At 39.0% G+C, this 16,716-nt stretch overlaps 2 protein-coding genes across 4 annotated transcripts in view; one reads left to right on the top strand and one right to left on the bottom strand.

The window, feature by feature from the left end:
* Positions 1-16,716, top strand: part of nudt8 (nudix hydrolase 8) — a 78,215-nt gene that overhangs the window by 4,831 nt on the left and 56,668 nt on the right. Inside the window, exons 2-5 of one of the 2 annotated variants that reach the window (XM_055195784.2) lie at positions 1,615-2,370; positions 2,492-2,624; positions 3,709-3,786; positions 5,606-8,862. In XM_055195784.2, the coding sequence (XP_055051759.2) occupies positions 1,616-2,370; positions 2,492-2,624; positions 3,709-3,786; positions 5,606-5,797 (1,158 nt within the window). In that variant the 5' untranslated portion in view covers position 1,615 and the 3' untranslated portion in view covers positions 5,798-8,862. Of the gene's footprint in view, positions 1-1,614; positions 2,371-2,491; positions 2,625-3,708; positions 3,787-5,605; positions 8,863-16,716 lie in introns of those variants that run through there. The other variant, XM_073862971.1, reaches the window with a different exon arrangement.
* LOC129437571 (complement C2) overlaps positions 8,578-16,716 on the bottom strand; it is a 139,090-nt gene continuing 130,951 nt past the window's right edge. For both annotated transcript variants that reach the window (XM_073862969.1, XM_073862970.1), the window contains exons 12-19: positions 13,897-13,982; positions 13,679-13,808; positions 13,302-13,449; positions 13,059-13,135; positions 12,875-12,966; positions 12,245-12,374; positions 12,121-12,170; positions 8,578-9,083 (exon numbers count right to left, since the gene is read on the bottom strand). In XM_073862969.1, coding sequence (XP_073719070.1) covers positions 8,922-9,083; positions 12,121-12,170; positions 12,245-12,374; positions 12,875-12,966; positions 13,059-13,135; positions 13,302-13,449; positions 13,679-13,808; positions 13,897-13,982 — 875 coding nt within the window. In that variant the 3' untranslated portion in view covers positions 8,578-8,921. The remainder of the gene's footprint in view (positions 9,084-12,120; positions 12,171-12,244; positions 12,375-12,874; positions 12,967-13,058; positions 13,136-13,301; positions 13,450-13,678; positions 13,809-13,896; positions 13,983-16,716) is intronic.

The following is a 16,716-nucleotide window of genomic DNA, read 5'->3' as shown; positions in this document are numbered from 1 at the left end:
TTAATGCATACGGTTATTTAATGCTCGGTTTAAAGGACAAAGATACTGAGTCTGAGTACCAAATTGGCACATCAGTAATGTTTGTTCTTAGTTATCATATACGTATGGTATAAGTATAACTTACACTTGCCTGCAGGTACCACACACTTATCATGTATAAACAATTTGTAAGTACACTAGTGTTTCTTGTTAGTTACAGTAGACATACACCATATGTGCCTTTCATTAACTTACACTGGCCTACAGGTACCACACACTTGTCGTGTATATACAATTTGTGGGTGCAGTGGTGTTTGATATTAGTTGTCATATATGTACACTATAAATACCTGTCATTTGCCCTAGCTTGCCTGTAGGTACTAAATACTACTTGGGTTGTACGTTTATTTGTGGGTGCAGTGGTGTTTCTCGTTGGTTACAGTATACCTACACTATAAGTATGTATGTGTTGTTACCCAGTACTTACCTAGAGTTACACAACAACCACCAAGCGTGCACCACCGGCAAGCACAGCAATGACACCAATCAATTACCATGTAGATACCTAAAAGTAAGTACCACACATTTGTCGGTAAGTACAACTTATTAACCACAAGGTAAGTACACGTACTGTAAAATAAAGTGCAACCATTATTTTAGATGCAATTTTGTAATATTTACAGTTTAAATTCTCTTATATATTTTTTAAAACATTTAAAATCATTCCACAGAATTTTCCAAACAATTTCCAAAGAAAATAAAAAAAAAGTCTGCAGAAGCCGGAGTTACATCTTCCCTCTCTTGCGCACAGTTGCTGTCGTCGGTCTCACTCTCAGCTTCCTTTCTATTACGAGGTGTTACTGTAAAAAATGCGCTACACATGGCATTTAAAAAAACGGATGGTTTATTTATAGTTTGAATACGGATATTTCACGTCATGTTTGAATGCATATTCAAATATCGAATAAAAAGTGACAGCCCTAATCACAGCAAGTATACGGTAATCAAATTAAAAGAGGTGGCGTACTCCATTTTTAATCACAGTATGCGGCCATGTAAACACTTTAATCGCATCTATACAGCATGTAAACGTCTTACTGTGATAAAGTCCTTACTCTGATTATTGGAAAAATGCATTATTTGTGTAGTATCTTCAGCCGGATTTGCGCTACAACTTGCTAACAAACACAAAAAAAAGCTTTTGGGTCAGATTAACTAGTCCGTCAGTGGCCGTGGGTGGGGCTTTATCAGTGTGACATCACATTAACTAGAGAATTAAAGCAGCATGTCTATTGAGACTGCTTTGGTTTCATGGGGATTTAAAAAAGAGGACTGGGGTAATTTTTCCATTGTGGGGTTTGTGTGTTCACACACTTGCAACACACATATTTACAGTAAGTTTAATAACCATGTGAATTTTGCATAATATGTGCCCTTTAATGTTCTCATACTTGTGAAATAAGGAAGGACTGTAAACAAAGATTGTGTTTATGTCTAGTAAACTTATATAAGGCACAAATAAAATAAATTATTGCCACAATATTTATAATGTTGCTTATTCGTATTCGCCATTGATGGTCTGTTTAGACTAAAGATAAATGAGGTTTACTGTTAATCTCTGACTGTTTTTCACAGGATGTTTAGATTTCCTCAGATGAAGAATTCAGTAAATCTGCTCAGGATTCACAGATTGTTGTTGCTCACGCTGAGAGACGTCATACATGAACCAACAGTCTCTTCATTGAGAAGAAGTTGCATGCGAGTCAATGGCATTCAGTGGTGTGGTCAACAAAGAGACGCTTGTTTTACGTCCAATCGTAACTTCTCTACAGATTCCAGGAGGTTATCTGTTGTTTCCAAGTATGCACCTCTACAGAAACAAATATGGACATGTGTTCCCACTCATTTTCTATTATCTAATATCAATCTTAGTTCTGTTAACGAAGCAAACATCCCAAAGACTTTTCTGCTTTTGTATAAATCTCTGTTAGCACCTTCCCTGTCTGCTCTTTACCGGAGCAAATGCCTGCTGCCTGTACGTGTCTTCACAAACCAAACATGCTGCTATATCCCAAAACATAAAACGCAAAGAAAAGGCAACTTTGGGTGGTTATCTAAAAAAAGACTGTTGTTGTCGATTGGACATTTTGCAGTCCAGCCCCGCGGGCTGCAGACAGATGCACAGCAGCAGGCTGTTTTGGATGTGTGTTTGTCTCCAGGAAATGAGGCGCGTTGCAGACAGTCTCTGTTACCTAACATCGCTCTCTATGAGCGGGTAGAGAAGAGCTGGGCGGCGGTATTGGTTTCTCTGTGTGTTGTGAGCGGGCAGCCTGCTTTTCTCTTTACACTCAGATCTGCGATGCTGAAGGGTAGACACAAAGGCGATGTCAGGTATGTCCATCAGTAAAGATCATTTCTAATAGTAATGTTTGAATGTTAATGTGTGTTAGTTCTGCGTGCATTGTATGTTTTATTTACAGTGTGTTCATTTTTTATGGATATTTCTTGTTAGTTTTGCAGGAGGCAAGAAGGACTCTTCAGACCACACTGTTGTAGATACGGCTCTTCGAGAAGCTCGTGAGGAGCTGGGAATGCACATCACAGAAGATAAAGTCTGGGGCGTTCTTAAACCGCTGCGCGATGCGGTCAGTGTGCATTTATACAGAAACATACATGCTGGGAAAACAAACTGAGAATTAATTTTTAAAATCAGCCCAGTTTGTACACTTGAACATCCTTGGCAAAATGTATAAATTGTGCTTTTCTTTTTCAAAACATACACACATGAAAGCGTGCTAAACAAAAGCTATTATCCCATATTGAAATCCATTTTTTTTAAAGACACATTGTGCTTTTTCTTCATGAATAAGGGTGATTTTAAATCGAAATCGATCGAAATTAAGTCACAACCTCGAACTTCGAATTAAAAAATGGGATCGTCGATGCTGCCACGCCCCCATGTCACGTCCGGTCGGGGGAAAATAAACTCTCAGAAGTGCCTTTAAAAACATCAATCCAGCGGAACGCGATTTATATTTTAAACATGAGGGATGTATTGCTACAACTCCTTGAAATGCATATCATAAACAGGATTACTACCTACTGATCTGACTTCGGACAGAGCGCAGCTCTCTGCACGTGCGCGAGAGAGCCGCCAAGATGCAGCGGGTTATATTTTAAGCAAAAGGGATAGTTTGCCTCAGCTCGCATGAAACGCATAAAACTGAACAAATACGTAAGGATTATTACTTTAGTTTATGTTTAGACTTTGGACAGATGCGAGAGCGCGTGCACGTGAGACAGAGAGAAGCGCAGCTGCTTATGACGCACCGGTTTTATTTCAGATAATAGGAGTCCAAGACGCGCGCACTAAGTCTATCTGCGTGCAAGAAGGAATTCTCTCTCTACAAGCTCTCTCGCGTAAAGCCCACAAACCCCCATGCGAGGAAAAGCACGCAATGTGCATGTTAATGTGAAACTATAATAATAATAATAATAATAAAGGCATATAATTTTTTGTCTTAAAAAATTCATTAAAAAATCGAGAATCGAATTTAATCGTGACATCAGAATCGAAAATGTAATCGAATCGAGGATTTGGAGAATCGTGACACCCCTAGTTATGAAACAAGCATTTTATTTCAGATAATATTTATAAATACCTGTCCAACTCTTTGAAGTTAAATCAGCTCAGTGTGTGTTCATTGACTTGTTTTTGTACATTTGCAGTCTGGAATGATGATTGCGCCTGTAATAGCCAATCTTGGAGCACTGGAGGCGCTGTCATTTAAACCCAATCCAAGTGAGGTAAATGCAGTCTAGTAATCTGAGTCAAATCCCTGGTGTTTCAAGTCAGTCATTAGTACGAGTTCAGTACTGTTTGATCTTATTCCAAATATTAAACCCTAACCCTAGCCTGGGTGCCAGCCGATCTTAGCCCCGCCCACCACATTTTGAAAAACGGGAAAATCGGTCTGGCGTTTTTCCGTTGAGGAGCTACTATGCGAGTCCCAAAGCTGGTCGACGAATCAAATTGTGAGGGCGGGCTTTATACGATGATGGACAGATGATCAACAGTAACATAATGAACCACGTCACCAAAGAGCGCGTGTGTTAAATCTGTTTACAATGAAATGGCTGCCGCTGGAGAATTCAGATGTGTGGGTTCCAGTGTAACTACTCATTTAACAGTCTTTAAATAGAGAAAACATGGAAGTGTTTGGTGGCTGTACAAAGATTAAGTGCACGCATTGGAAAAACAGGGATGTATTATTTCGTCTAAGAACATAGTCAAATATTGGAAAATGGTGGTGTTTTCCTTTAAAAACAACAATTCAAATAGCATTTTTTCTATAAAAATTATTATTGCAGATCGAATATTCGACCCAGGGGTGCAAACTTGTCACCTTTCGGCGAAATTCGCCGTTTTTTGATACAAAATAGGTCATTCTTGTGATTCGTCTAGATCCGACGAGTTTTTGAAAATGAGGGGTGAGGGGGGTCTGCGACATGGTAGCAGTAAATGAAATTATGAAAATCATGTCCAGCTATTGTGGTAACGATGTGAAATTACTAGCCAGTTTGGCGGGTTATGTTTTACAATTTATAGCCACCTCATTTGCTGCCGAAGTTTAAGCAGTCTGCAGATTGAGTGCACATACTTAACTCGTAGTATTTTCTCATTTGAGGTTACGCGCCCACGTCACGTTGCTGTGCGCGTGGTCATAAAGCTTAACATTTGTTCACGCACCGCAGTTTTAAGTTAAGTGATTTTAAGCCGTTGACAACAGTGCTATATGCGCTATATACCTGTTTCTGTTTTAGAGGAGTGTGAAAGCCGCGTATCCGCTTATATAAGAGCGCTTGTGTCTTGTCACCTTTTTCACCCATGATGAGTTTGCACCCCTGCGACCATTCGTGCACATCCCTAACATAACACACTTTTCCAATGTAATACATTAGATTAATATAATACACTGCCTGGCCAATCAAAAAAAGACAAACTCTAAATAATCAAATTTGCTTTGTTCTGATAGATGGTAAAAAGTTGGAAGACACGTCTCCATTGTAAAAAAAATAAAGCTAAAATCTTTATTTTATTTGTTTATTTCTTTTTTAACAGACAGCACTTACTTGAATTTATTAAAAAACTGAATAAAATATGCATCCTGTTAGTCGCAGCAGATGACTATGCATTAAAAAGCTGTCCATTTCGATGATATATACAATATATGTACCAAGTTTTGCAACTGCAGGTAAAACTTACCCCACATTTTAGAAGGAAACGCTAAAGACTCCCCCCCCCCACACACACACACAGACACCTGTGTCTAAGATTTTGCCCATCTCTTTTGGCCTACAACTATGATGTGTGTGCAAAATTAGCATGCTAAGAGCCTTAAATAGGCCATTTAGACCTATACTAAAACCTGCCACAAGGGGGCGATCGAAATGTTTTGGCTTTACTTTTCAGGATGTGTGTGTGGCACACCTGTTTCAGTTCAGGTTGGTCCTTTTCAAAACATTTAGTGTGGTGAACCCCAATTCAAGATGTTTTATAAACTTTATCTTTCAGCTGTAAAGTCTGATAAGGGTTTGCTAATGCTTCACTCTTTTGTGTTTATAGGTGGAAGAGGTTTTTACCCTGACACTCGACCATTTATGTCGACCTCAGAACCGAGGCTACACACATTTCCGTGCAGGGGAGCGATATGGCTACACGCTGCCGGTGTTTCACAGTTCTAAATATCGAGTCTGGGGTCTTACGGCAGTGGCTCTGGATCACACGCTCAAACTTATTGTGCCCCCGACACATTAATTGGACTACGGTTTGGTCTAGTAGCACCTTCGGAAAAACAACCCAGACACTTTGTGAGATTTACGAGTTGTACATTTTATGACTACTGCCCTTAACAGGCTGATAACCTGTTAAGATCATGATATCAAGTCTATGAAACTGTGAAGTGTTAATTTATTCAGAGCATACAGTATGCAGTGTACTTCTGGGATACACAGTTTAAATATTCCCACCACTCCAGAATGAAACATGGACGGCATACAGTAGCCTATGTAGCATTTCAACATGTCTCTCAGTTATAAAAAGAGACAGAAATACACTTACAATGGACTGTGTCTCCACTCGACTTATTGTAAGCACATCACTATTAATAAATTATATAATAAATAAATGAGTCCATTTTAGATTAAAATAGTTTTGTTTGTGCAGTCATTCAACATGCTTAACATCAGAAAATCTGTTTTCATGAGGATTTTCACCCCTTTTGCACAAGTAAATTTGAGTACACTGGTTTTATGAAACTTAATAAACTAAACATTAACCCTTTTATTGTGTTCGATTTTTGTGACGATTTTGATGGAGCGGGTCAAATCGACCCGCATTGGATTCAATGCAATACCTTAAATATCACATTATGAAAAACAAGAAGGAATTAGGTATGAAGAGGACCATTTTAGTATCAGTCTTTGTCACACATTACAAACACTTAAAATGTAAAATGTATGTTATAAAAATGCATTTAACCACAATTTTTAACATGTTTGTTTTAACAAATGTTGCACAAATACTGTTGCAACATTTTACATTTTAATTCAACATGTTTTTTTTTTTAACATACCTATGTTCAAAACATCCTAAATGAAAATCTAATATTGCTGTGAAATGAAACGAAGCTTTTCTTTTTCTAAATATGCTCATCTTTTGTTCTTGAGGCTCATTGTACAAATTCAAGAAATCACTGTTTACATGATGTGCACACATGTGCTTTCTGACTTCTTGCATTTTACACAAATGGTGCTTATTTTGGTGTCGTGTTTTGTGGGGCGCAGCTGGCATCACATATATTCACCTCTGGATTTTCTGTGGGTCTGAATTAATCTGCTTTACTTAGTATTTCATATACATTGAAAATAGAAATGAAAGTTCACATACCTGTGTCTGAGGAAGTCTTTATCAGTACTGAAAATAGTGAGGAAAAGCTCACTTTTCCCTTTTCAGCATAGTAAAACACCAACATATACGTAATAAATTCATTTCATTTGTGTCTATACAGTTGCCTTGGAACAAACAAATATGGGTCAAATTGACCCGCGAACATCAAAATCGTAACAAAAATCATTATTTGGGCTAAAAAAAAACACTTCAAAACACATCAGTGTATCCTAACTTTGCATGCATGTTCGTGGCCCTAAATAAGAAAAAGTGACAAAATGTCTGGAAGAAAACTGTAACTTAAGTAGTATTTCATATACATTGCAAATAGAAATCATAGCTCAGTTTTACCATCTGTGTCTGTAAAAGTCTTTTTCAGTACTCAAAAGAGTGAGGAGAAGCATTTTACCCCCTATTTCAGGATATTAAAACACCAATATAGCAACAAACACTAAAAATATATATTTAATTTAGGTCTATACAGTTGCTTTGAAACTAAACAAATTGCAGGTCAAATTGACCCGCGAAACTTAAAATCGTTACAAAATTATTTTGGTACACTTCAAAACATATCAGCATGTCCAAACTTTACATGCATGTTCATTGCCATAATATCAAATATAAGATTGATTATTAGATCTGAGGGCACATACACACAACAATAGTACTTAAAAGAGAAATATTTTGCGAAGGTAATTAAAAACTCTGTTTTATGTATGCAAGGCCAGTAGGAGACAAAAACATTGAGCAGTTTTGATGAATTATAATGTATTCAGGGCCCTTAATGCAATTGACAATTGTCAATGCTTGATTTTTTTACACATCAAGTTATTATCAGTTTTATTAATTGTAGCTGTATTTGGGATGTAGGAATGTCATAAAACACACATACATAAACTGAGCATTACGAGTATTTTGTGATTGTCAAAACATTTTGAAAACACAATTTCAGTACTTTTTTACTTTTTAGGTGAACTGTCCTTTTAAATTTTAAACACAGACCACACAGGAACTTAATATTCAAATGTTATAGACATTGGAAGATATAAAAAAATAGAAAATTTAAATAATAGGCCTGAAGAAATGGACAAATAAAAAAGTTTCTCTATTAGAATTTGGTAAATTCATTTAACTATTTTCAAAAAAATACTTTTAATAATCGACTTACCATAACCTATAAACAAACTTTTTTAAAGCAAAAGTTTATAGATTTAATGAAAGTCTGAGGATCATATAATGATTTTTTCACTTTGGCGATGTACTCGATAACCATTACATTTATTCACGTGCACACATTTATTCCTATCCCGATTAAAACGCTATAACAGCATTATTTCTGTTTCTAATTATTTACATAATAAGAAAAATACTAATGGATATATTAAGGACGTTTCCATTTAAACAGAATAAGGCAAAATGTTAACATAACGTTAACACTTAAAACATTAAAATGTTACTAATGTTGTGATTGTTTGGTATCATCATCATCATCCTTTTTTTTACTTTTTTCTGCACCCGAATGATAGACTCATTTTAGTTTTTGCAGTCCAAAATAAATCCAGGGAAGGTGGAGGCAGCGGGTCAAACCACCAAACATTTGCAATAATTTAATCTGAATTTAAATTGCTTTGTGCAACAGGCCACCAAAGTCTGAAATGAACAGTTTAATGCAGTTTCTGAAAGCAGTGCTTTACAGTCAATCCATATCTGTTGTCATTAAGCATTTGACAAATATCACAGGTTTTGGAATAACATGAAGGATTTCAATCTCACTAATTCATATTTTAAAAGCAAAGACAGAGTAATGCAGGCAATCTTCAAATAAAGACAAATATGAGAAAATGTGCAATTATTAAGTAATCATTCATTAGAATTTGTCCATGATTCATAGTCAGATATATTTCATCCTTGCAAGTTACTCCTACTGATATGGACTATCAAAAAACATCCAATATAATCTTTTATGTCTGCCTGTGTGTCTGTCTCAGTCGACTCAGTCCTTCAGAAATTCCAGATCATTGCCGAGGTGTTGTCTGAGCCAGGGCATCAGAGAGAAAACATTGATGTGGAAGTCTCGGGCATCTGGATGCCACTCAGCTTTCACAGCAGTCTTGGGGTTGCATATCTGTTTAGTGCCCCAACTGATGATGCCCACCTGTAAAAGAACGATGTTAAAGGCGCTCTAAGCGAATCTGTGCGATGTCAGTTTTTGTTGATGTTTGAACTGTTTTCAAACAAATGGAGCGTAGCTAACTCCTCCCGCTCCCCCTCCCTTCAGTGCTTTCATGAACGCGGCCAACCCCCACTCCCAAATCCTTCTTGTTTTTTATTGGCTGGAACACTTTGTTATGGTTTCTGTTTGTAGGTTTGGCCACTTTGTTTTTATTGCACTTTGTGGAGCCTGGGCTGTCTACAGAGATCGCGTTTTTTACAGTTTGATCAGCGGACAGGCAGCAAGCAGATAGTGAGGAGGTTTGCTGTATGTAACTAAAAATGTTTTATGGTCTAAAACGCATGAATTCGCTTAGAGCGCCTTTAATCAAAGCATTTGCTAATGCCACAGTCACACTAGACTGTTCGTTCGATTGACTTCCATTCATATGAATTGTTGAAAATGTGTGACCAGTAGCTGATTTATACATCACAGCGTGACCTTTTTAGGTAGAGAAAAAACTGAAAACTGTATCGCACAATCCTATTATAATAAAAGCAACCATTTACATTACATTTAGATATTTAGCATGCTTTTAATCAAAGTGACTTACAACAGCAAAACGATTTCAAAAAGCAATAACATGATAAGTGATGAGAGGTTGTGCTGCATGCTCAATTTTGCACATACAGTGATCAAAATCAGTACAAACTAGATTGTGTGGTTATAACTGCATTTGCTACTAATAGGCCATGGACATAAACTGATAAAAGGTACTATTTTAGTTATGCTTGATGTCAGAACCAGTGTTTGAATTGAGGGGGAGCTGGGGTGGTCTTGGACCTCCTATAAAGCGATTCTGTCCATTATTTGTCCCAATTTCACAATAAACTAATCCAAAAGATTTCTGTCTGAAATAACAGTAAACACTCAAGTGCGCCTCATGCTGTCTTCAGGAGGAGTTGACAGATGAGTGAATGTGTCTGTGTGTGGATTATATGAAGTGTTTGGTTACAAAACGCGATATACGACTTTTAAAAAAAAATGAGTTACCACCAAAATCCGTATTGTATCTGGTCAGATCACGGCACCAAACGCCACTCATTCTTTTATGCAGAATGCAATAAATCCACTTAACCAATCAAAGCGCACCATTCCACGCATTGTAATTAATGACGGTGCTTTGAATACAACAGAATCCTAGTTTTCCTCATTTATTTTGTACTTTGTGATCAACAAACAAACAAAAACAAAACAGTAATTTTGATGGCATTGATAAACCTGTGGTGGTTTTCTGTGGCGGGAAGAAACGTAAGCCATCAAAATTAAATAATTTACGTGAGATGCACTCGGGAGATGGAAAAATGCCAGCTGTTGCTTGTTCTCACACGACAGAATCAAGCTTCTGTCATGCTAACACATTGACCCCAGAGGATCTTATGAAAAACTTTCCTTTTCTCAAAGTCAATGAAAATCAAGCAGGACCAAAACATTTTACAGCTGATCGCTGACGTCCCAAGTATAACCGCAGCAATGACAGTGTTCTTAAAATGACAAAGTAAGTGTTTTGATTAATGACATTAATGTTTATTTTTTTAAATCAGTGGATACCACTAGTCAATTAAATGAATATAACATGGCAAAGATGAATGCACATTTATATATTGATTCAATAGATTTATAACATTTTGAAAAAAAAACTTGCCATGGATTTATTGCATTTTGCGGAAAAAATAATCCGTTTTTATAATAAATATTTGAAAATCAAATTATGAATTTGAATTTTTAATGTTATTATAACCTAAAGATGCTATGTGAAAGTTTGTAACAGAACATTTTCTTTCTTGGTATAGAAAACACATTTTTACCCAAATTAGTCAAAATGGATTTATTGCGTTTTGGAACCAAACTCTTAATTTTCAACTCAATAGCTGTAAAGTTCTTTAGTTATTATCATTAGCAATATTTAGCAATCTTCTCAAACTATAGACCCCTTCACGGTTCACGTCACAGGCAGTTTCCACTGCGCATGTCAGGGTCAGAAAAGTCATTACAGCAGATAGAGTTGCGTATTATTCGGTATCGTCAAAAATGCCTACTTACGTCGTGGGCTGTGAAAATCGCACCAGGTCTTCCGTTAAGTTTTTGCGATTCATGCAGAATCTCAAAAACAAAAAAAATTACAACATCTGCAGCTGCAAGCAATTAACGTGCAGACTGGAACAATACAAATATCAAAGAGGCTTGTATTTGTAGTGCCCACTTCATTTGAGGTAAGTCATCATTTTTCAGCACTGTTAGATTACATTATAAAGCCTGGATGGTATGAACAGTTTGACCCCATGCTGCACGCGCACCCGATAGACATTCAATGTTTACAAACTTTGAAGGGGTCTATTCACACTAATTTGAGGGGTAAAATGGTTAGGGTTTGACTTAAGGGTAATTTGGGGTTTCTTTGATTAAAACTTTGATTTACTTTGTAAAATCATAGCGACCTATAATGACAGGGGGAATGGGGCTTAGCTAAGGGACCCCCATAATCTTTGACATAATTCAGGTCAGAATGATCCAGAACTATATGTTTATATCTTGATGCATCATACACTATAAAAAGTGAAAAGTTGGATCAACTTAAAAAATGACTTTAGTTGGTAACACCTAACAAAATTAAGTGGTTTCAACTAAATTTGTCTACTAAAGCAAAATTTTAAGTAAAAAAATATATGTTTTTAGGTGTTACCGACTGAAGTAATTTTTTAAGTTTTCACAGTGTATCCTTCAAACAGAAATGCAATCCTATCATATAATGCACCATTGCAGATGACCAGATTATTGGACCACATAAACAAGTAGCCTGGTTGTCAACATTTAAAGACTCTAAGGACCACTGTCACTCATCTACACGTAAATCCACTATCTAGAAACACTTTTGCTGGATCTGCTTATTTCCAGGAGGATAAGAGAACTGATCCCACTTTATTTGCACTATTGGACTTCACCAGCACTCATTTTTATGAAGAGACAATAAAAAACTCACTTGGAAATAGCGCATTCTCTTCTGTAAGAGGAGAGCTCCTCCAGAATCCCCTACAGAAAAAACAGCATTATTTATTATGCACTGTGTGTGGATATAAACATAGCATTTATTTCCTTAGACAAACCTTTACAGGTCATATCATATCTGTTTGTCTCTGAATCTCCAGTGCAGATGAATCTGTCTGTGATCACTTCATCCAGAGATGCAGTGCTGTTTGCATAGATGGATTTTGCATGCTGAATGCATGCATTTCTCTGTAAAACAAACTTTGCTTTTAAACTCATCAGGAATTTTTTATGAAGTTTATTTAACTAAGTTTTGGAGGAGCATGGTCATGTGATCCAACCAATCAGCACGAAGAGGTGCCTATAAGTAGCCATCCTTCACCTCTGTCCCGTGACATTTTTTGCAACATCCCTCCTCCACCCCATAACCTCACTCTCAGATAGTTTCACATACCCCAGTTAAAAAGGGTGGAGTACTCTTTTCTGGAGTATTCGGGCTAAAATTCCAAACCCTTGGACATTACCCCAAATATGCTTTATCTCATTCCCTATCGATTACATGTTAATGCCAACTTGTGAAATACAACTACAACAAAAATTAGCAAAAATTTTTTTGATGGCAAGGACCCCCCACAAATGAGGAACAATTTTGCAAGAGACCCCTTTTCTAAAATACGGGGGGGGGGGGGGGGTAAGTATTGAACACATCACCATTTGTTTAGTAAATATACAGTATTATCTCTACTCACTTTTGCCCCGCTATGTATTTGTGTGTTTGTTCTGTGAGTTCCTTGTCTGATGAAGTAAGCCGGAGTCTCATCCAGATTTAACAGGAGTCTCTCTGACCATACAAACACAAATATTATCTTTTATATATTGTCAGTATGCTTCAATCTTATAATATTACAAGTTTACAACATATTTAATACTTACGGTGCTGGTCACATGTGGCCTTAGGATCCATTTTGAGAGCTCGATTTGAAGATTTGGTACAAGGCAAACAAATAGGCCTGCATACAACATTGTCAGTGTAATGTGCTTGAATTGGCATTGCAGAACACACTTATATTTATTATAAAACAGCACTGAATACTGATTGGTCAAAAGCTGGATATTATTAAACAGATATCTCATAAAAGAGTATTAAAGTACAGATGTGATGTAGTTGAATCTTACCTTGCTTTTAAAGATATTGTAATGTTTTTTCTAAGCTTAACCAGAGCAATGTCGTAGTCATAAAACTCCTTCACATTCTTGTCTATAAGGCGTTTCAAATCAAACTCTGGATGCCGAATTAGCTTCAATGCTTGACCTTTGCCATTACCTTTGCAAAAGACGAGATGCATTGTTAAAGGTCATAATGTAGTTTAATATGAAACCAAAATTGACTCTGTTTAATGCATTAAAAAATAAAATTCTTTGCTGCCATATATTTATGTTTAATCAACAAGTTATTTCAACTTGCGTTTTTTTATAGAGATGACTTGCCATAACTTATCAAATATAGTCAATGTATAATATAGCGAGTTGTAAATTCAACTGTTGATTCTTACCGTGTGTAACATCTATGTCAGAAGCTTCGGCAAATGATAGAGATTTATCATTATTCACTCTCACAAAACAGTGGGCAGCTGTCAACACCCAGCTCTCAGTCAGTATAGAGCCTCTGCATGTTTTAGTAGTCTGGATGACAAAAAAATCAATAAAAAATATACAGTTTGACTGGAAATACGAAGCTCTATTTTGTTAAGTCTTGATTTAAACCACCAACCCAGTTGATGTCAACATGCCAAGGTTTGGTAAAAGCATTTTTAGTTTGCTCTTGAGCCACTCCACACTGAGTCACAGCAGAATCATCTGGGAAACAGAAATGATGAACACTGGAATTAAAACATTAAAAGTATAAAACAAACAACTGAGTTCAATCAAGCCCTCTCCAAAATTATTCATTCAGGAAAAAATCAGCTTTGAACATCTGGACAACAAGAGCTTCACCTTGATTGTAGGAAGCACTGAATCGACAACAAGGCACAAATCTGCAAGGTTCACAACAGATACCTAAGATAAACCTTACAGATACTTGTACAGTTTAGTAAATAACTATAAATATTATAAATATATATTATGGATTAATTTATGACTGTAATACATTTTGTTTATAAGCACTGACGGTCCCCTGGTAGCAGAGTAGGGGGTCAAACCTGTTTTTTCTCCATGACACTTTTTGCAGTTCTCTTTCAAACAATCGCTCGGTATCTCACTATGGGAAACGCCCCCAGGCGTGACAGACTATGGAAGCACCAATTACACCACGTCTGTCCGAAGGACAGACCAATCACAGCTCAAAACTAAGTATCCACCCCCTTCCTATATATATAGCTGTGATACCTGAGAACGGCATTCTTGTTCTCTTCCCCGTGAAGACTTTCCTTTCAGCACCTGACCTGCTATCAGTTCACTAACGTGCCGTCAAGGTTACGTTGCCGAACGCAGTGCAGTTTGTTCTATTTGGATATTTACTCGTTACTGAGTTTCCTATTCTGGCTAACGCGTTAAGGCGAGCTAGAATCACTTTCTACTCACCATGTCGGCGTCAAAGACCGTTACGGAGAATGCGAAACCTGCTTCCTCGCGCTCGTGTCCAGCAGCTTGTGGATTTATGATCTCGGGCAGGGATTCGCATCCGCTGTGTATCGCGTGCATGGGTGTCAAGCACGCTCAGGCCGCGCTAGCGGATGCGGAGAGTTGCGCGCACTGCCGTGCAATGCCGGCCAGGACCTTAGAGAGACGACTCAGGGTGGTAGCATCTTTCAAAGAGGATCCGGTTCTCTCTTCCGTCCCTCCATCTGCTAAGGGGGCTCGACCCTCTTCCCCACGGGATCTTTCTTCGTGGGGGGATATTATGGATTTAGAGTCACCCGAGTTTACGCCGCTTTTCGACCAATTTTGGCGGAGGGCGACGAGGTGGAGGGGGACGACGAGGAGGAGGAAGAGGAGATGTTAGCTCGCCTTCTCCGAGATGAGCCGGATGACGAGGAAGATGATGCTATCCTGTCCACAGCTCAGGCGTCTAGGCCTGCGAGCGCGCAAAGCGGCGACATAGCGTCGACAGTAGCTGACTGTGACATCGTGGAAGTCTGTAAGCATGCGACAGCCAGGCTTAAGATTGACTGGCCCGTGACTCCTGGGGATCCGGGAGTTAAGCGTGACATCTACAACGGCAAAAGACACCCCGCTCGTCTTCCACCGGCGAAACAACTGCTTCCTGCTTTGCCAACGTGTGTAGCGGAGATGAAACGATCGTGGGACAAACCTTTCTCTCACCGCGTGCCCGTTAAAGGTTACGCATTTCTCGATGTTAGTGAGATGGAAGGTCTGGGGCTCTCTAACCCTCCCGCGGTCGAGCAGTCAGTGGCTCACCACCTGCACCCAAACAGGCGGACCACTCTCTTATCTGCTAGTCGCTCCCTCCCCGGAAAAATGGAACGCTTCACCGCTTCCATGTATCAAAAAATGTACAAATCCTCGGGACTAGCGGTGCGGGAGCTAAATGTCACTTCATTGTTGATGGCCTATTAAGCCGAGTTGTTAGAGGAGCTGGGCACTCAGATGGACGCCGGCAATCCGAACCCGTCAATCTGGGAAGAGATCTGCAACATTACGGATCTCAATTTGCGCACCTCACGAGGCACAGTGCAAAGTTGCGGCCGCACCATGGCGCTAGCCGTTGCAGACGAGAGGTCGTTGTGGCTAAACTTCTCGAGCGTGGGGGATAAGGAGAAGTTGGATTTTCTCAACGCTCCTGTGGATCCCTCTGGACTGTTCGGCTCGGCTGTTGCGGCGTTGAAGCAGAAATGCGACCTCCAGAAGAAAGAGGCCGAAGCGTTTGACATATGTCCACCTCGCAAAAGGCCACCGCGTCCTCCTCCTCCCCCGCGTCCGACTCCTCAGACGCAGGACAGAAGATTTTTCAATGCGTCCAGGACGACGAAACCCCAGAACACGGAGCAGACGGCTCGACCCCCCGCCGCTCCAAACGCTAAACCGTGGGTAAAACAGTCATTCGCAGCGGCGGCTGCGAAGTCTAAGTCCTCTAACCCCTCCAATAAAAAGAGGAGGGATACCTGGGATGCAATTTCAGCAGGGGAGAGACGGGCAGCACCAAGGGTTTTCTGCGATGTACTCTCCTGAGCCCACAGCATTTGTTCCCCCACCCGCAAAAAAGCGGAAGATGTGCAATTTGGGCGTGAATATGGTTCAAAGTTGTGTTCAGGCCAGTTCAGTTTCACTTGATCACAGCAAGGCTACACTGCTGCCTAACCCAGCTTTTCGAGTATCAGGGTCTGCGAATAGACTCTGTGGCTTACCGCGCTATGCTTTCGGAAAGAAGGATAATAGCATTTTATCAGTGCCTCGCCCTATTTCGATTAGGGAATTTGGTATCGTTCAGGACCTGTCTGCGCCTTTTGGGCATGATGGCTTCGTCGCTGGCCGTGGTTCCGCTAGGACTGCTGAAAATGAGAGATTTTCAGCGTTGGGTGGCAGCGAGAGGTCTGTGTTCATGTCGGCACCTTGCTCGCAGAGTGAGAAT

This window comes from Misgurnus anguillicaudatus, chromosome 24 (assembly GCF_027580225.2).
Source record: "Misgurnus anguillicaudatus chromosome 24, ASM2758022v2, whole genome shotgun sequence".
Classification (NCBI taxonomy): domain Eukaryota; kingdom Metazoa; phylum Chordata; class Actinopteri; order Cypriniformes; family Cobitidae; genus Misgurnus; species Misgurnus anguillicaudatus.
The sequence above is the reverse complement of the archived record's forward strand: the minus strand, read 5'-3'. Positions and strand labels throughout refer to the sequence as shown.